The 23,913-nt window shown below is 29.8% G+C and overlaps 1 protein-coding gene across 5 annotated transcripts; it reads right to left on the reverse strand.

Annotated features, from left to right (window-relative positions):
• Positions 1 to 860: 860 nt before the first annotated feature.
• On the reverse strand, positions 861 to 23,651 carry LOC126748342 (neuronal acetylcholine receptor subunit alpha-7). Of its 5 annotated transcripts, none has more exons than XM_050457499.1 (11): positions 22,825 to 23,651; positions 17,802 to 17,944; positions 17,040 to 17,084; positions 16,741 to 16,850; positions 13,581 to 13,761; positions 10,569 to 10,644; positions 10,253 to 10,447; positions 8,387 to 8,473; positions 7,603 to 7,689; positions 4,972 to 5,081; positions 861 to 4,684 (listed from the first exon to the last, which is right to left on the reverse strand). In XM_050457499.1, the coding sequence occupies exons 1-11, from the start codon at positions 22,889 to 22,891 to the stop codon at positions 4,190 to 4,192; spliced, it is 1,596 nt and encodes a 531-aa protein (XP_050313456.1). In that variant the 5' UTR covers positions 22,892 to 23,651; the 3' UTR covers positions 861 to 4,189. The 5 variants fall into 5 exon arrangements, with proteins under 5 accessions (XP_050313456.1, XP_050313461.1, XP_050313458.1 ...); XM_050457504.1 differs by lacking the exon at positions 7,603 to 7,689 and adding an exon at positions 9,566 to 9,652; XM_050457501.1 differs by lacking the exons at positions 7,603 to 7,689; positions 8,387 to 8,473 and adding an exon at positions 9,566 to 9,652.
• Between the last annotated feature and the right edge of the window lie 262 nt (positions 23,652 to 23,913).

A 23,913-nucleotide genomic window follows, 5' to 3' on the forward strand; every position in this document is an offset into this window, starting at 1 on the left:
GGCCCTATAACTAGGTATTGCTTAGCAGATATTCTATTTTCAACTTCTTCAATAGTTTTCCGATTTTCCGCGAGTCGCTTTTGATAATATACTCGAATATTAATCATTTCGGACAAGTGGCGCTCGAACTACGAGAGCGAATGTTGTCAGATTAAAGCCATATGATACAGGGCTGACTACAAATTTAATTATGTTATTTATTTATAGCTTTCAATTTAAAAATAAACAACCGCCAGAAAAATCAACGATTTACGTTTTTTTTTAAAGGGATTTGGGTTGGTTATTTTTAAGATATAATTTCGTCGAAATACTCGCATTTCTATACAAGCTCAAAAATACTTAAATTGTGATTATAGTTGCTTATACTGTTGCTAATATTAAAAAGTAATTTTTTAATATCATAATAATTAGAAATGTATTTATTAAAACTGCAGGAATTAGAGAAAATTTAAAGAGGTTTCTAAAAACAGCATATCTATTAATTCATATGAAAAAGACTAATACGAATAATTTTTTAAAAGAAATACAGTATTAAACAAATTGCCTTTAGCCTTGTGTTATATGTATATCTACTAATTAAAACTGTTCATTTCTTCTGAAATTATTTTTATAAGCCACATTTATTATTTTATCTGGATGGTTTTTTCTTATAAATAAATTTAATAACGCTAGAAAAAATAATAGTTTGCGTTTATATATGTTATTTAATAGTTTTTAAAAAACTTGTTTTTTTATATACGATCAAAAAACTTTTACTTTCAAGGATACTTGATTATTCTGTATAAAATTGTATACTAATATAAAACAGTATATTAATAAAGAAAGTAACCAACTATGGCATAGAGTAAGAGTCTCATTTACAAATTATTTTAAAAACATGTTATTTTTGTTTATACACATTTAGACGATTTATGGCCGGGATGCATATTTTTAGTAAAAATCATTGTAATTTCTATGTTTTATTAAGATTACATTTGATTTTTGTTTTCAAAATTAAAATTGTTTATGTTCTTTATGCCTTATTATATATATATATATATATATATATATATATATATATATATATATACAAATAAGTAAAATAAAATAAGAATTGTAACTGATACAACTTGTGACATTTTAAAAAAGAAACAGATATTTAAGTTTCTTATTGAAACGTTTAAGTACCCACCATATATGTATATGTATGTCATGCTTTCAAAAATATGGTGCCCTGTCTAGATTCGCTTTATACAACTGGATACCCGTATTTACCTTGTGTAGTTTTAAGAATATACATTTTATTACTATTTTTATTATGATGATAATAATAATAATAATAATATATTAATATTATTCTTATAGATATAGTATATTGTGAAATCAGTATCTTTCGTCGTGATATAAATATAGAATGTTAAGCAAAGAATAAATAACACAAAGTAGATTTACTATACGTCAGGATTAATAATTTAATATTAAATATAGAAATAGTTAACATTGGATTCTAGAAAAAAAATATATTGAGCCTCTGTTTGGTTCGATACCATAGCTGCTTACATTCATAAAAGCTCAAGTATAAAAAGCAAACAACTTTATGTAATTGTATTATTATTCGATTATTTAATATAATAAATTTACACACGTGTTAATTTTAACCATATTATGATACATAATATCTATGTATATCGGACTAAGAGTCAAATAACCATTGCAGGGCCCTTACGATTTTCGAAAAAAGCAGTGAAATATTTGTAAATTATTATTTAATTTTTAAACAAGGTTTTTTAAGAACAAATTATTGATCCCTCATTTTATTAATACCTTACATTATTTAAATGCTATAAATCAATACAAATGTTCGACTTTATTAGAAGCTAACCGTTATAAATATTTAGGAAAATCTTAACTATATCAATTTATTTGGTACAGTATTCCTTAATACATATGAAACTTATTATAATACATATTTATTGTTTATATAACCATAATTATATAAAATCGTTTGACACTATTGCAAACTTCACCCCTTTTTGTATATCTAGTTCCTTAATGTGAATGGTTTCCTAAGTTATAAATAATCAATTTAATTTAAACCTAAGTTGCGAAATTCATCACAATATTTGTTTAATATATGCTGAACATCTTAAGTCATTTGTTAAATAATGTTTTCGCTATAGTTGCTAAGTTGTTCCAAAAATAAGCCAACAAACCTATAAAGAATAGGCGGTTGTCATTAAAATAAATATACAGACCAAAAGCGTTTTTTAATTTTTCTTCCGACGAGGCTTATTTGCAAACATATTTTTAATATTAAACACAAATTTTTTTATGCGCTCTTATCTTCTTAATATTTTTCTGCAATCTTTTAGGATGCCCTGTATATTTATAGGTAGGAGAAAATGTAAAATATAATAGGTCCTGTATTTAACAAACAACCTAACCAAATTTTTATTAGATATATACATATAAAATACATATTATTTTCAGGACAGCGTTCTGAGATTTTTCTAACCCGCTACTTGAAGACAATATCTAAAAAAAACGTTTTTTCATTTACTAAAGACGCCTGAAAGTTTCTTATTTGTAAATATCGTGAAACATATTATATAATATAATTATAATAATTTAGTGTATATACAAATATAATAGAATTGTATAAGATTTGAAAAAAAAAGTCAAAAATTATATAGTGATATTGCAATAATTAGATACAAGTTTTCGTACTGCAGTCTTTTCTTGGGAAAATAATATATGCTTTACTAATATTTGATAAAATATAACGAATTATTGAATATTATAACATGATATATCTAGTCAGTGTTTACCCAATATTGAACTAAATAAAACTCAAAACATCACCCTAAAAATAAACATCAGAATATTTATCTATCATCAATATCCTTTTTGCACTGTTGTTACCGCGATTCTCCGTCATTAATAAATACATTACATTAAATGTAATATCGCCTGTTTATCAAATGTCATGTAAATTGTCAATTATATTATATCAACTAAATATGTATTAAAAATGATCTGTTGCTCACTCTTCTAAATTTTAAAATCTAAAGCTGCATGGTCCCAAATAAAAGCCAACTGAATTCTTTCCTTCCATATTCACATCCACAATATCATATCAATTAAAGCGATTAAAATTATTTTGAGCAATCTTATATCAGACTCTTTTATCAGAAGGTAATTCGTCTTTTGCTTCTTGAAGCAACATTGTGGTAATATAGAAAAATAGATTTAACTATCCAGATATTAAGTAGTATTAATTAAGGTAACTTTTGTGAATTGATTTACAAATTAGCATAATGACATTCAATGAAATTCACTCAACTATATGTGTTATGATTGATCTTTAGATAGAATTGATCATTGAAGGTATACTTATATTGTGAAAATTACAAAAATATGATTTACAAATATTTGCAAGTAACAAAGTTAAAAAATATATGTTCTAAAGACAATCAATCATGCTTAATTAACAATACCTTATGAGCAATATTGACTATTTTTTCTTTAAATGATTGTCGTAAACCTTGACTTGATTATGTTTGATAAAATTCTTAATAACGAAAGGCCTAATTGATGATGATGATAATGATATTAAAATGAGTAAATTATTTTAACCTATTCAGCTTTAGATTTTATATTTTATCCTCCCAAAAAGGCACCCACATAATAACATATTACAAATACAGGGTTAACACTCTCTAAACATTTTTATAAACAAAAAAAATTACAAAAAAAATTACAAAAACTTTCTATAAGCAACATTTTAAATCTATACGAACATTAGTAACAAAGATTGATGCAAAGTAAATTTTTAGTAACGACATAATGCACGTCACCTATATATAAACTAATTAAGATCGTAATACACTGGATAATCGTAATAAAATTCGTTCGTCTGAAATTAATATTTTATAAAAATACATAAGACCCTTGCATTTCTATTTTATCATGTTTGATGAAAAATACCTCATCTTACATCTTACCTCGTCATACTCTCATACCTAGTATTATTATTATTAATTATTTATGTAAGTGCCTTTTAACTTATTTGACACGCTATATTTATTTAGACATATTATTTTTTATTTAAATCGTATGTACAAAATAATAAATTATTGGGCGATTAACTGCCAACGCATTCTGTGCTGCCTATCACAGAAAAGTTTACAGTCTCTCTCAAATGGATTCATTACTGTACGATAATATGCGGTGCCGATAATAGTACGGCAACTGTTGCTATAATAGTAAAAAGAGTAAAAATAATCAAACAGAACCGATCGACCACCATAGCCGCGAACTTCCAATCGCTGATTACTTCGGCTTCTTCATCGGCTTTTTTCATTCTATTTGTAATGAACTGAAGTTCTTTGAGAATAAGCTGCAAATCCCGTTGGCCTGAGCTGGTAGTGCCAGATATAGATGACTCTTCGATAGTGTTCGCGTTTCGAGTGAAGGCAGGACCTAAATTGCTAGTCATAGTTGAACTGTTTCCAGATGTTCCGGAAACATTACGTATATCATCATCAATATCTAACACGTTGGCTAATAGACTTTTTGATGAACGTTCTTTCAATTCCAATTCCTTCATTCGACTGTTCATCATAATCGTTTTACGTGTAATTTTCTTTCCTGGTCTGCTCATGCCTAAAATCCATGGAAGCCATTGGAGAAAAACGGTTTTGATCTGAAAGTATAATTAAATTCATTTAGTCTTTTTTTTATTTGATGAAATGTTCTTTGGTGAACTATACTTTGACATAGAAATGACAGCTCTATCTTTCAAATGGTTATAATTATTTACAAACGTAAAAAAACTGTGAAAAAAAGAATATGAAGGCACAATATTTTGGCAAAATTAGTATGATAATATATTAAGGTTCTAGTTGGCATGCATATCTTTTATTACTACTATTGTGTAGGACATAAAATGACAATAATAACTATACATATAATAAAATAATTATATCGTACCCATTGTGGCATCTCATGAATATCAGCGGTTCTATGATGATAATTAAGCACGACAACAGTCAATACCACTGAAGAAGCAACCATAAACATGATACAGTTGAAGTATGTACCTACAAGAATGTGTATTAAAAATCAAAAAAGAGTTGTTAGTTTTTTTATAAACTTATACTTGATACATACGTCTCTATATATTTGTTAAATAAAATTTCTCTTAAATATTCTAGTCTAAATAAAGTAAAAAAAAATCACTATTCAACAGAATATATAAATTCTAACTCTTAAACATCCTAAGCTATAAATTAATAGTCATGTAATAGCAAGCAGCATTCAAATTGGTTGTACGTATATTATGTAAACATTGTCCACGATACTGATACACAACCATACATACATTCATCATATCAGAAATGTTACAGTATTTTTTTTTGAAACACGATATTAAATTTTTACAACACACTAAAATAAAATTTTCTTAAATTGATTGATTTAAGCAAATCTATAACTACTGTCGTATCCTCCTCAACTTATTATTTTAGTTCGAGATTAAATTATAATTTTTTATTATTTCCCAGATTCGTTTACTACTTATTCTTTTTTTTTAGTAAGGATTCAAGGTAAGTATAGGCTGCAAAGCAGAGGAAATGAAGTATGCCAAGCATTTAAAAATCGTGTTTAAAAAAATGTTTTTATTCAAGAATATGGAAGCTAGATGGCGTAACTGGGTACATAAATAACAGAAAATTCAAATCCATAATTGAAGGTTTTTACGTATTGATTATCTTATTTTCGTTGTGATTAAATGTAAAGTGGGAAAATCTTTGAATTAGACATTCTGCAATGTGAAACTTTTTCTTTGGAAAAAATGTCCATATATCTAGATCTTTAATAATACGAGTATAAGACTTATTTTGACATTTCGTTGTTGAAATACGTATAATTATTAGATATTTGATGCTAATTTTAAATTAATCTTTTAATTTACATAATCAGGTTTATGCTGCTGTGGAATAAAGTGGTCAGCAAAAAAATTGCGGAAAAGCTCATGGCACCGACATTTTGTCAAATAAATATATCGTATAAAAAAGACAATCACTTAATTAATAGTAAATCCATACACGTCTATTGATCGGGTTAAACTATACATTTCCGCGAGGAGGTAACGATCAATTTAAGCAATAACACATAAATAAAATCCTTCACTGTGCAGAGAAGGTTTCTATTTACCTAAAAACAATAACACAAAAAAAGATAAGAGTACAGACAAAAATAATGTACAACTAAAAATTAAAAGTTATATCCACAAAACATACAGATTTGATGCTCCTAGAGGGACAGAGCCATTTGATACTTGGAGGTTAAGAAGGTCTTTTGCAATGCAAGAATGAGCGCACACCTGTGTAGAAAATTGAAATAATGCGTTGCATAAGTAGCTAAAATAAGATTTGGCAGCTGAATAAATCAGTAGTCTCTTCTGGACCTGCTAAAAAGAGAATCTAAAAGCTAAAGCGAACAAAGACAATTTGCTAATACAAAGGAAGGCTAAAATTGGAAAGGGACAGGTTAATAAAAACATTTAATTTTAACAAAAAAAAAACATTATTGGATGCCTTACTTTCCCCTTGCCGCTCAATTTCCCCCATTTTTTTGTCTTAATCTATATGAGATCATGTGTCAAATTGTTACAAAATACACATTAAAAAAAACTGTCTTTTCTATATTTCCAAAATATGAAAAAGAGGTTCAAATAACCCGGCTCCTCGTTCTGCAGGTTAATATTGGATATTTTTGAGAATGTATTTATTAAACTGCAGCTACAATAAGTTTTTACTAAGAGACATTCCATATTTAACTTCATAAAATCAATAAGAAAACTAACTTGTGTGTAAAAATGTGTATTTGAAAAAAATGATATTTGACGAAAAAATAATAACATCTTCAAATCATTTTAATTAACTTATATTTTGCATTTTAGTAGTTCTTTAAAAGCCCTAGATAAATAATAAATAAAACTTTTCTGAAAAAATATTTTGCGAATTATCATTCCTTATCGACTAGTATAATGATGTTTAAACCTTAAACAATTAAAAAGATACGCATTGAAGTATGAATGGATCTAGAGTTATTGTATAGGGCATCTTATGGTATCGACTAATTATGTATAATATGTATACAAATATATCAAATGATAATTTTCACAATGAAATTTGGAATATTTAACTTAAAAACTTATTAAGTTTGCTCTAAAAGTAATGAAACAATAACCTCAATCCTAAAAACCCACACCACTTATTATTTATTTGAACATGATTAATTATTGTAGTATGTATATATATTATAATTTAATTAAGTACGATCATTGCATAAAATTATATATTTTCAAATTCGTTGGTGTATGATATCTAGGTGTATATAATTATTTTTATTAGTTTGCTAAATTAATAAATATTTTTAAAATGACTAGTTTTATCTTAGCGTGGTGCTGTTTTGCATGCAAAGTGCATACCCGGCATGAATGTCGCCTGAATGTTCGATGGTGTCTTATGACTTTGCATCTTTGCTGTATTGCCTTTTCAGTTTTAGTGTAACTTGAAGTATTAAATAAAAATGTAAATGATAGAACCCAGATCTAACCTATCAGGGGCACAGCGTCGGACGTCTGGGTGATCACGTGAGCCACCAACAAGGAAAACACTGTCTGTGACAATAGAATGGTAACACCTGCAACAGATAGTGAATCACACAAACCGTCTGACCTGTGACCTGTGCCATAAAAGCAAAATTTGTAAATCCATATTTATTAAATCTACCTAACGGCCCTTCTTTCCAAGTATCCGGCTCACTCCCAATAATATCAATCAAAGAAAAAATGTTTATGGCATATGATTTTTAGTGGGATTTTTTTATTCAAAGCAACGTTTTGCCCTAAAACATTTCATCTATGATCGCATTGGTTTCTTTTTAATAACAATAAATTTCTTCCGATGTACTAATTGCCTTGTATTTAATTTGACATTGAATTTTCAGTCGTTGTCGTTAAAAAACCTTGATAAGAAATATCAAGAAATACTTGTCATTTAAGGATCGACTAAGTGTGCACAGAAATTAAATGAATATTGTAAATATTTTCCAAAAAAAAACTTGATTTTGTTAAATTTAATAATAACTGAATGTGAGATGATGAGGTCTCTCGTAATTCAATGTTATAGTTGAACACATCATAACCATCAGTACATCGTGAAGGAGTTTCATTGCAACTTCCAGGAGGTTGATCAATTTCAAGCAATTGTTTGAAAAGGCTGATGCGCCCGCGGACACGCCAATCAAATCACATATACACAAAAAAATTAATTGATTTTTCAGCAGGCAGCTCTGAGAAAATAGTCAGCACAGGCAGGTCAGACAAAAAAATTGGTACCTAACAAGGGAATGGCATCAGATACTTGGGGCAAAGTTTCAGCCACGAGGTTCAGGAACACCGTCAATGAGAGCAAGATGGTCACGCCTGCAAAAGAACACATAATCTTAAATTACGCGATCACAGCACGTTGTTACGGTACGGCTGGTTACACCGCAGTTGTTGGCCGAGATTTCAGGTTACACTATGTACATACATAATCTAGATGGGCTTTCTTTCTATATTTCGGTACATTTATTTTGTGTAATTGGATGAAATCGACTTTTTTTATTACTTACCGTAAGGTCCATATTATATGGCTTATGTATAATATGTCTGGCATCTACTCAAAAAGCGGACAGTTTCGACACTAGACCTTCGGGTAAATCAATTTATCATAATATCATGTTTTTCTGGCAATTTATGGTGGAAAATCAAGTATTAGTAGTAACTCAAAATGTTCAGGTACTATTATTAATTAAATTTTTTTTTAAATATAAATTGAAAAAATAACGTAAAACAACGACTACATACATTCCTTTATTATTTAATATTTTTAGCTAATTGAAAAAAGTACCACTTTCTTCTTGAGCAAGCGTAAAAGTGATTTTTCCACTTTCAGCTTATAGCCAAGATACAAAAAAGTAAACTAACTGCTTCCCTGGCGCTTTTCCGTTTGAATAAGAAATAGGGTCGATTCGTATAATTAGAAAGCAACTTGAAACGCTTTTGTCACTAAACCCGCTTTGCAATTTGTAAGACTCCGCGTTTTAACAATGACGCGGCAGCAAAGTGTTTTTCTTTTATATTTACTTAATACTAATTTCCTAGTTAAAAGCTACATAGATAATTTGTTGATGTAAAATTTAATACTAAAATAGATTGGCAATATCTAGTCATGGTATTACGTTACTTTCTTTCCAGAAGAGCAGTTCAGGATTTACCCGAAGAGAATAAGGGAAAAGAAAGGATTGAGCAATATGGATTGAGAAAAGTATTAAATTGGATGTAATGTTTTTACTCGTAAAAATAAAACAAAAACGGGTTTGATCACGTTGAAATAAATAGAGTCAAAGGTATCAGCCCTCCAAGTATCAGCTGGCGATCCAGCAAAGAGGGACACAATAGGGCATCAAAACACATCACGATGCTCCTGATGACAGGCAGGCCCCTGTTGTGTGCTAGTACTTAGGATCATACCTATTAATGGTACTGCATCTGACGTTGTTGGAATCTTTTCAGCTACGAGGTTCAAAAATACTGTCAATGAAAGAAGTATCGTGACACCTGAAATTAAGATTTTTTACTTTTGAACGTGTGTACTTTTGATCGTACTCGAATGATCCGAACTCCAATATTACGTAATGCCTTCTTATTGATGTCTTCTTGATTTGTACAAACCGAGGTTTAGCAGGTTTTGTTTTTGAAATACCTTTTTATATATTTTAATTTTCATTTCACATCAAGAATCTCATATGCTGCCGACTTATCTTAACAAAATAGAACTTGTATAAAAAAATCTTGCTATTTGAAGTTTTAGCATTTCTCTGGGCTGCAAAAAGATATTAGAAAATCAATTCTGGGTTCTTTATTTCACCAGCTAAACCTTGGCAAGAAATGTATTGATTGTAAATATATATAATTTTGTATAAGGACACAGGTTACAGAGGATCATGACATTAGGAAAGGATCCTTAAAAAAAATATCATAAATGCGATGATTGATGGAAATGAGGATGCCAGTGTCGTGTATGAATAGAATGTTGCGCGCTGCGCAAAACAACATAACATCATTACTAAAGTATAAAAGCTAAATTCACCTGATCAGTCACAAAAAGCCATAAGTTAAAATAAAATTGGTAATCCAACACTTTTCTAACATATATACCTAGCGTCAGCTTTTCGCCGGAATCTGGTGGCAGTGTAAATCCCAATAGAGCCATCGAAGATATCAACACACAAGGAACTATAAGGTTGAAGAAGTAGTACAAAGTTCTCCGCCTAATTTGTATCGTAAATGTTACATCTACATATGGTTCTGGGCAGCATGCGTATATAATCGTATTTTTCTTTCCTGGCATACCTAAAATATATAAACAATTGTTCAATTGGCTTAGAAGGGACCCGGATACCAAAAAACTAAAATAAAACAATCTTGTAATAGTATTGTAATAATACATTGGATTACTGTAAGATCTGCTTACCGATAAGATACCATTCACCATTGGTAATGAAGTCGGAAAGGTCTCCACCCGCTTCCGAGTTGAGAATCAGGTCAAGCTACACAAAACAGAGCTATGTAAATTATGCCTCAATTACTCTTACGTAATAGATATTAAAAAAGTGTTTTGAGACGTGGACACATATGAAAAGGAGCATTTTTAATAAAATTGTGACGCAAAAACTCAAAGAGAAAATACTTGAAACTGTTTTTGATTTTATTGTTTTACCGTTAGATAGTAAAACTGCCGAATCTGCTGAATGGTAGAGAATTTAGTTTTTCACAGGTTTTAGGATATGGAGAAGGCATTTCGGTATGGAAAATTTTCATAATATAATTATAAGAAACATTTCATTTCGCAAATCATACAAACCTCAGGTAAGTATCCGACCATAAAAGAACTACGAAAGAATATCTTTTGTAGGCTTAATGTTTGTTTTATTTATGTACCTTACTTACTTTTCATTAATAAAATTTAAAACAATCAAATCTCACTAATAATGTATACCACAACTGCTATAGTCTCCATGTAGATTTATCTGGAGTCTATTGCTTCCCCTCAATGAAATACTTTGCCTAAATCTTTTTACAATGTTAAAATATAACTTTTTAAGCAATGAAAATCTTAAAATATATTTTTAACATTAGAGCTTTAAATGTTAAATAAAATCCTTAACGTGATATGGCAACTAACCCCCTAAGTGTAAATTGCTAATGTTGCTCATTTCGCATAATTACTTACGTATCTCACATACCGAGTCACATCCCAACAATTCTTTTAACACAACCTCTCTGCTAAAACTTTACACGTGAAGGCGAAATATAGAGTGGATTGGATCAACAGGCTCAGAGCAAGGAAAGAATAAAATCGAGTTCGCAGTCTTTATGTGTCTAGTCGTTCTCTACAAAATTTGTGAATAGACTATCGAAAGTTTATGGTTATTTATATATTAGATCTGCCTTTCGTCAAAGTATTGACCTTTGACGAATGATACTCGTAAATGATTTATAAGAACTTTAGTTTACATTTTACTAAACAGCACAAGGTTTTAAATAGTTTCAAAAATTATTTTCCATTAATTTAAAATTTATTATCAAGAGACAGACGTTGCTCCTTACGATTAAACCTATAGTTTATTATTTAAATCGTTTTCAAATCATTTTCACGATGAATGCCATCTCTAGTATATGTTGGTATAGTTTTTATTGAAGTTACAAGAACGTTTCAAAGAAAAGTTTTAAGGTTGGGAGTTTTGAATAAAAAGAAAAAACTGTTAAGATTCGAAAGACATTATAACACCATGCAGGATTTTAAGAAGTATCAGAAAGATTCAAACTGATAAATTACACAATCTAAAACATAATATCATGTAACACGTATCAAGGAACACTAGTATTTTTCGTAGACAGATTTCAATTAAATAGTATTTCGGCGTGCGGCTTCCATTCCCTTAGAACTTTAAATTTATTTTATCTCCTTGGGCAGTTGGCTTTAATTGCATTTTCTCAGTCTGTGTTTCATATCATACCCTCCATAAGAAATGCCGGAGAAAATATGTAAATCTCACTTTTAAAATTACATTTCATTTAATAAAAATTTTACTTTTTCAAAACTATATGCTGTAAAAAATTCGAAAATTAAAAAATATATATATTTTTATAAACTAATTTAGACCTATATTATATTACGCAGGTTAAGTGGAAATGTTTTTGTGGTAGCTTTTAATTTTTGGTGACTAAGGAATAGACAATAGGGGTTGCAAAGTAACTAGCAGAGAAATTGTCGACCTTAGGCTCCATGCAAAATAGTAAAACTAATAACATGGTTCCCTAATGAAAGGTTTACTGTAATCTAGGCGATACAAAAATGTTCTCATAACTCTTCATTGGGATTAACAATTAAAATGGGTTACTTTACGTAAAAAGGATTGAACGATTCAAAATGATTTTACGTCAGTTAATCCCATAAAATAGTAACAAAATAAGATCGCTTAATTTTTCATATTATCTTCTAAATGTGCTATTTAAATATTTGTATATTATATTTGATATATTTGTCTATAACAAATCTGCAGATTAACTTTGTTTAAGTTGACATATAGATATGGATGTATGTATCGACTTGTCCATAACAATCATACATCTTGACCATAATAAAACTATCAAATCTCATCACTTTTGTACGAAAATTATTTAAATGTTTACTACGTATATGCGATGAATGTATTATTGCTTCCCGTATAATATAACATTTACATTCAACTGGTTTAATGCTAATTCTATCTTCCCTCTATAGCCCTTGCAAATAAGAACATATTTATTACTAGAAAATGTGAGTAGAGGGCATTCAATAAATTGAATTTAGCCTTTCAATTCAAATATACTCGTTATTGATTGATTACGACATTATAACTGAGGTTACTCGAATGTTTGAAAAAAAAACTATTCTTTTTGAGTTCAGTTTCATAAGAACGTAACAAATTTGAAAAAAATTAAATTGATTACCATTAATAATCCTTACTTGAATAAGTATTTTGTAAATAAATAAAATCACTTAAATGTACCTAATAAAGCATATAATTTTGCATTTTTAATATGGATTTTGAAAGGCATTAATTGTTATACGGAAGCGAGCCATGTCCTTTCATGTACTTTTTCTCTTAGTCTCAAGCCTCAACCTCAATTTTATGCACAATTAAGCACTGAAGGAAAATTTAGTTTCAAACCTTTTAGAAAGTTGTTAGAAATCGTAGCCAGTGATTATTTTTAATATATCACTTAAGTATAAAGTTTTTCTGGATAAGTATTTACCAGTGTAATTTAATTTTTAGATACACGATGATATCATATTAAATAAAATGGATTTGGTAAAGCAAATGAACTTTCAATAAAAATAATATTTATTAGATTTGTTGAAGTTAACTTGATTGAGAAAGACCTCAGTGAGTTGAGATGTAATTTGTGAGAGCTAAAACATCAAATTTTACATCTATACCTGATTACCATCGTGCGTCCAGCTACCAAACTTCATGTCACAATGTTGGTCATCAAATGGGAACCATGTAATGTCTATCTTGCATGTGCTCTTGAAGATACCTGGAGGGATGTACAAGCAGCTGCCGTTATGTTTGACCACAACGTTTGTTTGGAATGTCCCGTCGAAACCCTCATCAGCACTTTATAAGAACAATTTATTAAAAAGCTGCCTCTTTTAATTTTCAGCGATCTGTTTAGTTAAACGTCATTAATAATATTTGCACCTCAATCTTGGTATGATTTTTTTTTTAAATTTCGCCATTAATAATTATAAATGAAGCAATTCGCTTATGTAGATGTAATAAGACTGATGATATAATATATTTTTATCGACGAACTTTATATTTGTCATTCACCGGAATACGAAATTATAAATTTACCATGGCTTAACTCATTCAAAAAATTTATTTATTTTGCAAAATATATTTTAAAATAACGTTTTTTTTAAGCTTCTTTATACTATATACATCGTAGTGTAATTTAATTTTTTTTAATAGTTTCACTATAGTTACAATTATATGCAAGATTTAACATATTATACTTGTCTAAACTTGCATGCAATAGTATAAGCACAAGGCACATCCATAATATCCACTTATTTATTGCGACGCGCAAATAAATAGTCACATAAAAACTTATATCTTTAAACATTATTGAAACAATTATTTTCTATTACTTCTAATGAATAAACTTTTAAATACTGTTTATATAGTTAGTTCCGATATTGAAAGCCATTTTAAAGAGTTATAATACAGTAATTGACATCAAATGAAAACGATATCATGTTTATCTTGCATGTGCTCTTGAAAATACTAGAACTAACATTATTTCTTCACTTGCGCAACACACCAATAAAATCTAGCCAGAAGCCAGCCGCCTCTTTAATCCAACATAATTATAAATAATAGCACAAGAGCTGCGAGATGAACATTGCGGGGGGAATTCCAGATACCGTGTTATTGTCCTTTTTTTGAAATATATAGAATGAAGTGTCTTGATAAGACGCGCGCGAAGAGAGGCGCAATATTTTAGGGTAAACCGGATCTAAAATCACTCAGTAAGATTTTTTTAAACGAAACTGTTAAAAGAGCTTAAGTTTTTTATATTACGAACACTTGTCACCATGCACTTGCTTGCGCTTTATACAAAGCTATTCTATTCGGTGCCAAAATGTTTAAAAATTCCGATTAATTAATATTTAAAGATGTGGTTGTGTCTGTAGTTTGAAAATAGTTTTTGTTGGTGATCAACGCTAGGCTAAATAATGTGCTGTTGTTGAAGGTGCTTTGGGACGCTTCGATCCTGTTAGAGTCGCATCGCAAGGTTGCTACCTACATAGTTCAATTTCAGTCGAGTCGTGATTGTTAAGCTTTAAAGTCCCTACGTTATATGCTTCTTTATACGCTTATGAAAATGAGGAAAGTATTGAGTAATCAAAGAAAAGGTTTTCTCGGTATCAACCTTTTTGTACCCGACTCTAATGGACCGAAGCTTGCTGTGGCTTACCGCAACGGCAGGCTGTATCATACTCCCACGCCAACCTTGATTTACCCACACACTCACGTGCTCCGTTCATTCCTTTTATACATTATAATACACACATAAAGCTGCGTTGAAATTTTATATTGATATACAGCGAGAAACATTATATAAGCTTTTCCATAATTTCCTAACACGTTCATAACTACAACCTAACTAACCGCATAAAAAAACTGTAAAGGGAAAAAAATGTTATATTTTCATAACAAAGTGATTAAGTGCTAGAATAAAATTTAGTTAGTGAATCAGATAGATATCAAAATAATAAAATAGTTTTATTTTTAACTGATGATTTAATTTCAGACTTACAAGTTGTAAGTAAAACAACTTACAAGTTGATTTACTTACAACTTGTAAGCAAGCTTGAACAGGGTAGAGGTCTATAATATCGTAGAACAAACGGAAGGCCTATAGATACTCTTCTAGACCTTACAGATGAACTCAAAATATAAAGACTTAAATAGAAAACCCAATTGTTATGCTTACGAACAGAAGTCTCCGATAATTCGCCGGAAGTACAATTATTAACTCATTCTGAGTTTTAACCTGTAAACCTTTTACACTTTAATAAAAAAGCAATATCTATAGGGATGCAATGCAAGCTTTTTTCAATAATCAGCTAAACATATTTTTCATATTGAGATAAAACAGTTTAATTTTTAGCGAAATAATAAAAAAAAAATCCAACAATAATATCTGGAATGACACATAAGATTTATACACAACTAAATTAATACAAATTTTAAATTTATAAAACTAAGGCATAGGCGCGTATTTATTTGATGTTATTTTCAAATTAATGCTTTATTTGATAAATTGCTAGACGATTAATTATATTTGTTTTAATTGCGATAGCACAAATCATTATTACGAATACATGTATTTTTCTAACAAGGCACATGCAATACTCGTATTTAGGTAACATGCTTTTCAAATTAAAAAAGATTTATATTAATATATTATTGAATTATAATCTTAAATCCTATTTTAATAACTAAATATTCGACGTAAGTTACTGGGAATAAGTTTATATGGTTTTTCAGTGCTTTTCTTCTTTTTGCTTCTTTTTATTCTCTCTTATGTTATATTCTGAAGATCAATTGTATTGTGCTCGTAGTAAGTAGTAACGCGGTATCCATAACTGTATTAGATCTGTGATAAACGCACTTTAAAAATATGCTTTCATTCGGTTACCTTGCTGGAAGCTGGAAAGGGTTCGGAGATCTCGTTTATCTCAAACATGGGGTTAAAATGGAGGATAGTAACTTTTTGGTAAATTACTTTTTGAATTTTAAAGCTATATTATCTTTTTTTATTGCTACTTAGAGGTAATTTATAATTTCACGCTTCATTTTTAAAAGTGAAGCGAATTCATAGGTAATATAGGCAAAATAATATATTTTGGAAAGCATAATTTAGTTATTAACCAAATTCCCGAATAATCAATCATATGTACATAATATTAAAAAGTGGGCATCATACTTCGGATAATAGAGGCACAAGCGTTATAGTATTATCCAAAAAGACCCAGCTGCTCGTATAACTTAGAACGAGATAAGGCTCAATACTCTACGTGTTACCTGTTATACATTAGAACATCAGGTTTCCACAGTTTGTTCGGTGTAATTCTTAAATCTTTTACGCCTCCATACTCAGATTCATTCCAGCGGAGATTGTAGTCTGTCCATTCCTAGTAAAAATAAACTTAATATCGTATGGGTATAAATATCATGTAAGTAAAATGTTAAAAATACACCATAACTCTGTCACTTAAAAGAGGTATAAATAATATCGTATAGATAGAAAATAGGATTGTATTTCTAGTAAAAAAAAAATTAATAATAAAAAAAAGAAAAATAGAAATTATTAACTTACTTACCAAATTAAGCCAAGCATTTGTAGTAAGAATCTGATTTTTTTCATCCTGCAAAGTAACAAATAATTATTCTTTAAAAAAGTTATAAAATACAATATATGTGAAAACTTTCAATACATAACATTTTTTATTGATCTTTTGATTTTTAAACATATTTTTTTAAATATTTTATTAATTACAGTCTTGAAATTTTGCAACATGTCAGTTTGTAATTTCTAATTGAATTCGTAAATAATGTCGATTATTATTTCCTATACTTTTATCTGAAATGTAAATATCAGATCTAGGCTAGCATGCTGTAGATAACAATTCTGGCACCGCGCCAATTTGATGTATCCGTGGTTTGTCCGCAATTCTACTCAAATCAGAGAAAACAAATTTTATGCTCAAATGATTTGGGTTTTAACAAGATTTTTCAGGCCAATGATGAACCATTTCGCAATTGGGTTTTAAATTATTTATCAATTTGGAATTGTTAGGGGGAGCCCGCCCTTATTACACGACCCGCCATCACATCACATTAAAAATTGTCATCGTATAGCGGGTGAGAATACTCGTATATTGGCGTGATAAAGTTTGCAACTACACTCGTTAAAGTTGAGTGCAAAATAAATTCGAAATATAGAGTCGACCAACCTTTTTTTAAGACAAATTTTATCTATCTATATAATTGATCGTAGAAAGCCATTAAAAAAATCTATAAAATGATGGGATGATGGGAAAACGTTTCTACAGTTTTTATATATGATAATAATGATACCTTACCACATCAATAATTTGCTGCAAAGTTAGGCCGAATTTGACTTCAAGAGGTTCTGACTCGTTGGCTACTGGTCTTTCCAAAACATTGTAATTATCTAATAGCTTGTTGAGTAATTTCTTTTCATGTTGACCTTGATGTGATTTCCCTGTAATTAACGATTCAATTAATTTTGACCTATACCACATTTAAATGCAATATATTTTAATTTATTTTCAAGGCGTACTAAATTTTTGAAATCATTGATACATTTTTAAAATGAAGACTTAATTTTATTATGTCTTTGACACCGCAAATGCTTCTAACTAATCTTCTTAAGCAATAATAAATCCTTGTTTATTTCTAATTACACTTAAGATATTTATTAGTGCTTAATAAAACCAGCAACGAACTCGAGACAGTCATAACGGAAAAAAAAAGTTGACGAAATGGCGTATGTAATATATCGTACCATCTACAAAATGCTACCATAAAAAATGTGTCAATATCACGAATATTGATAATATTATTACATAAAAAATAAAAATCTTGTTTAATGATTCCACATTATAAGTCGAATGCCAATTTTTTTCCTAAAATTTTACGGCGAAAACATCCTTCTGTCTATCATGCAAAGATACATATAATACTTGAGCCCCTTTTCAGTCTTCACTGTTTATTAACTTATTACGATAGTTTGATAAGATTTTTTTGTAGCGAAAATTACTTAAAACTGCCGATTATGATATTGTGTTGTTCTTAATGTGAGGTGAGTTGCAATTTAAATTTGCTTCTTGGCAAGATGTTCTATAGTTCTAAGTCGGTTTAAGGTTATAATTTATTAATTAATTTTATGCAAACCATATTTAATAGAGAAAAAATACATTTGGAAATATGGAAATATTTTCACAAATCACCTCTTACATCTTATTAAATGACACAAAATGTTTTAATAGGATGGACGCTAAAAGTTTTCTATAAACTTATAAGCATTTTGATTTGGAAACAACTCATTCGCTTTATGCTTTATACCACATTAATATATAAACCAAATTATATTATCAGGCTTGCAAAGGAATTAAGCGTTAATAAATATTAACTCAGTTCAAGTCTAATGGTGTCCGTATGACATCAATATTGCATTTCCGTATTACGCGCCTGAAAGTCATAGAATAATAAATAAAGATGATGCAAACATTTTATTCACAGATTTAACCAGCTTTTGCGTCTAACGAATTATTGTTTTTTTTTTTAATTTAATATTAAGAAAAACGTTCGTCGAAAATGTCGTCATAAGTAGTTTTATTTTGTGGCCGTATGAAAAATGAAATATTGAAATAAAGCTTTAATGATATTTCCTTAATATTTCTATTTTCAACAAATATCCTTGTATTTTAGAGATTGGAAAAAATCTATTAATATATGTCTATAAATCTGCTCTCTGGGCAGCATGGCCAAGAAACTTTGACATTTATGAGAAATGCTTTCAATTTGAAAATGTGTTTATATCGAAATGAAACAATAACGACGAAGTAATTTGAAGGAACGCTTACGATCGGGAAATCATTAAAAGAGCAATTGTAAATCATGTCTACTGTCTAGGTGTGTTTTTTTTAGACAAGCATATTATGAAAGTGCTGTCCAATTTATTGCAGAAAAAAACATTAAAATGAACTCGCATCGACGCGACGGCGCAAACTATATTGAAAATATTTACACCATGTCGTTCATTGCGAACTGGGAAGTGAATGATGATTTCCGATGAATGACTCGATAACATCCGACAATATTGCATTTTAGCCTATTTTACATCGAACTTTATTAGTTATTCATTTCCTTGCATGATGACCTTTCGATTCATAACTTAATTTGTTCAATTTCCTCTTTTTCCTATTTTACTGGCCATTAACAGAAAAATCGTCGAAGTCTACCGGAAAAGATAAAGAATATATATTTTTTTACGGTATGCAGTACATAGTGTATCAGCTAAAAAAGGAACTGATAGGATATACATGTATAGAGTTGATCGATGACAATGAAGAAGTACACGCAAGCGATTTTCACTTACCCAATTTATCATTTCAGCTTCGGCCTCTTTTTATAGATAAGATATATGACTGCAAAAACGAGTTGCACTTTCGGTAACTCCATTTTACAGGTGTTATTTTCAATAGTGTCTCTTTCAACTGTGACATTCTTACTGATATTGTAACAAGTTCAAAATAAAAGTACGATTTTAATAACCGTTTATAAAAAAGGGTTTTAAAAACTGTTACTGCGTAAAAATATTCAAAAATTAAAGAGGTACTCTTGATGTAAAGATGTGCCCATTAACGCCATGTTTACTTGTTAGTTTGTAACTTTGCCCAGTACAAGAACTTTGCGAGCTCTTCTAAATGTTTCCTCTCGTTAGTGTAAGAGCGATTTTGCAAAAGTAAATGTATGTGTATCCTTTTATACTTTAAATTTTTAATGCTAACTTCGTAAAAACTTTTTACTTACAACTGACGAAACACGTAATCGTAATGGCTTTGTAACTTTGATTTGACTTACAGCTAAAATATGTTAAATTTTTTTCACAAGGAAAATTTACACGTAACCGTTTTTTTAATTGATTTTAAGTGATAAATAACATTATTTTATTACGCCTCTAAGCATATAAATTTGTATTTGTTACTTAAACTCTTAACCTCCTAACTCGGGCATGACGGGTCCATCAGGAGACCTATATGCACAACTGCCTTGGCAGCCCACTGTTTCGTCAATTCAACCTCTTAACTCTTAACTAACTTAAAACCTTGAAAGACTATAATTAGTAAACAACAACAACAACTTTGTTTCAACATAACATGTGCACAGGAGCAAGGGGGGTGTTTTGTTTACAAACATATTCATCGATTTTCTGTTGTCAAGTTTACACGCATTTTCAAAATAGGAAACTTTCAGTTATATATCAACTATAATAATAATGTTAATTTAACTTATTGATGTTAGATTTTGGATTGAAAATAAAAAGTAGAAATAGATATATGTTTTGCTAAGCGCAAAAATAACATCTTCAAAGGAAAACATTCTTATTCCTAAAACAGCTTCTGAAAAATTTGAAATGGCATTACTGCAGGAAAAACCTAATGTCATCTTGCGAAATTGTGATGTTTTTTTTTTAATTTTTAGGAATAGTGTGACAAATTTTTATGATATTATAAAGCTTTTTTTTTTGCCATTTCTACATAAGCATTCAGCATCATTGCATAAGAGATGTTGCAAGCAAACAAACTGCCCATAGTTCCATGGCAATGCTAATTCTAAACTTTTAATGTTTCAAGTTTAAACTTTTTTCTTATTTCCAGTTTGAATTAAAAGACATAATATATCAATAAGAAATAAAACTTTTTTTAGGTCCAAATAAAGAAATGAGTGTATTAGGGTTATATTATATTTCCTTCTTTAAGGAATTAATTTAATTTCAAAAACCATTTTTAAACTATAAATAATAATATATTCGCTATAGGTGGCACACGTATTTATACCAACTTTTTTAAAGACAAATAATTCAACATTTAATTTCTTAAAATCTTTCACAAAAAAACTTTTGATCATAACAAAAAGAGAATTTTTTGAAGTCCTCCGCTTATTTCTTTCTTATTGTCTAGAAGATATTTGTCGGTTCAGTCTTTTTAAGAAAAAGACAGATGCCTTCTTTTTTTTTTAAAACAAAGCGTCCTTAAAAGCTCGGTGACACACAAGCACATATTTTTAGGAATTTTTATTGTACTTGGGAGACAAACTATTTTTTGTTTAATTTTATTTCTCGATTTTTAGATAATTTTAGCAAAACGTTGATTTTAGTAACCACTTACTTATACTTGCTTTAAAAAAGGATCTTGATCTGTAAATTCTCATATAATACCAAGATATCATCGATCTTAACTAAATGATTTACAACTAAATAATTTTATAAAAAAGTTATATTTATATACAGGGTGTTACAAAATTCGGAGCACATATTTTCAGAGCGTAGTATTGGAGTCAAAATAAGACTTTTTTTTCATATAAACATTCACAGCACATACAAAGTCCCCTTTTTTGGGTGCTCTTTTAATTTTCCGTCCCAAAAATGATACAATTTTAGGGGTGGGTTCAGGGGGGCTTACCCTTCTAATGGCCCCTATCTTATGTTTTTAATAAGCAAATTAAAAATCTAGCAATACCATCTAGTTAGCCATAAAAATATCTTCAATTTTTGTTTCTTGCATTTTTTCGATACAATTAACTGTTTTTGAGAAAATCGCTAGTACATCAAAGAGGAGCATCATTAATCGCGATTAAACTATCAAATTTAAAGAAACGAAGTGGGCCGTGACTGCTTTAATTTTTTTCAAATCAAGCTAATTGCATCGAAAAAATAACAGAAATGATAATTTTAGATTTTTTTCATTGCTAATTACATGATTTTCTAATTACAAGATATGGGCTATTATAAGGGTAAGCCCGCTGAATCTTACATCATTTTTGGGATTGAATTGTCAACACTTAAAAAAAATTACTTATAAATTTACAAAAGATTTTTACGTATAACTATAGTTAAGTGTTCTAAATAATCGATTTTCTTTAAGCAAATTGCGCGGGCTATAGCTCAGAGGGGAAGCGTTTTAGGACACATGTTTATAGGAAAAAAAAGTCTTATTTTGACTCTAACAATATGCTCTTAAAATACTTGCACCCAATTTCGTAACACCCTGTATATATATTTATACATATATTAGTTATTAATAAAAAAGTTAATAAAAAATGCCGTAGAGATATTGCAATTAGTTATAGTATAGTAGAATAACTTACAAGTGTTATGGATGACCTCTTGTCATATTACCTAATGACTATTTTTGTTTTTATATATTCATAACTACTTGACTTATTAATACTAAGTCAAGATTTAAATAACTTCTCTTTGAAAGTTGATAAGGCTATATTTACGTCACATTTTTTTTGAAATAGATGTATGTAAACTAAACTATGAATGAAAAGTATAAAGCATAAATGAAAAGGTACCTGGTAAAACAACTAGGATGACTGCCGCAGCTAGCAGCTGTCCAACATTATGGTTTCTTCGGCTCATCTTCAAGCAATTTTAATTTATTTTGGTCTCATCGTATCAAACTTCACTACTACTTCAAGATACCGCAAGATAGTACAATGTCGTCATGCTCCAATATAAATAATAGGAGCATGCAGACAGTATAACGACACCTCGCACTTGCTGCTTTCACCAATTCAGCTTACTTCAACTTTAGCTACCGGAACACTAGCTGCTGATGGAGGCAGCCGTCGTTATTGTCGTGATGATGATTGAGTGCATCACCACCATCCGAAAAATGTCCATTTCATCTGTGAAGCTCTCGCCGCCGCTGCTGTCGCTGCTAGCTACCAGCTAAGAGTTGCTACCATTACCATCACCATCACCAGCACCAGCAGCACGTTGTGATGTGATGCTTTGCAACTGATGGCAGGCTGGCTGGTGCTGCTCGCGTGCTCGTGCTTGGCCGGCACGCACGTTGTTGCCTCGTTCCTCGTTACTCGTTCAGACCTTTAAAACCGTCGCTATCCACTTGCCCTCTCGTGTACTCTCTTTCTTTCTCTTTCTCTCTCACGCTTTCTCCTCTCTTTGAATTCGCGATCATGCAAACAAGATCAATAGAAAATCTGCGCGCGCTTTCCATATATCGGACACAGCACAGCAGAATAGAGCAGAGCAGCAGAGCACCAGAGCTCCAGCCTGTCGCTCGTTTGCGAAAGATGCCCGTGCTTGCTTGACGGTCAGGATGGACGCGGGATTCGAGTTTTTCCAAAATACTGCGAGCAGGAAAACTGGACCCGGAGAACAGCGCACAGGAAATAACACGACGCAACGGCTGATCTGTCCTATTTATACCGTTTTCCACGACACGCGCGCTTTTGATCTCTATTCAGCTCAGAGTGTTTCTCAGATCAGAATATTTTTAGCAACAAATAAATATATGTATAATCCTATTGATAAGCACTTCGGGAACTTTGATTCATTTATTAGTTATTTTATTTAAAAAAATTATTATGTATTATCCATGAGAAATTGATAATTTTGTTTCTATTCCTTTTACAGCT

This window comes from Anthonomus grandis, chromosome 22 (genome assembly GCF_022605725.1).
Source record: "Anthonomus grandis grandis chromosome 22, icAntGran1.3, whole genome shotgun sequence".
Classification (NCBI taxonomy): Eukaryota; Metazoa; Arthropoda; class Insecta; order Coleoptera; family Curculionidae; genus Anthonomus; species Anthonomus grandis.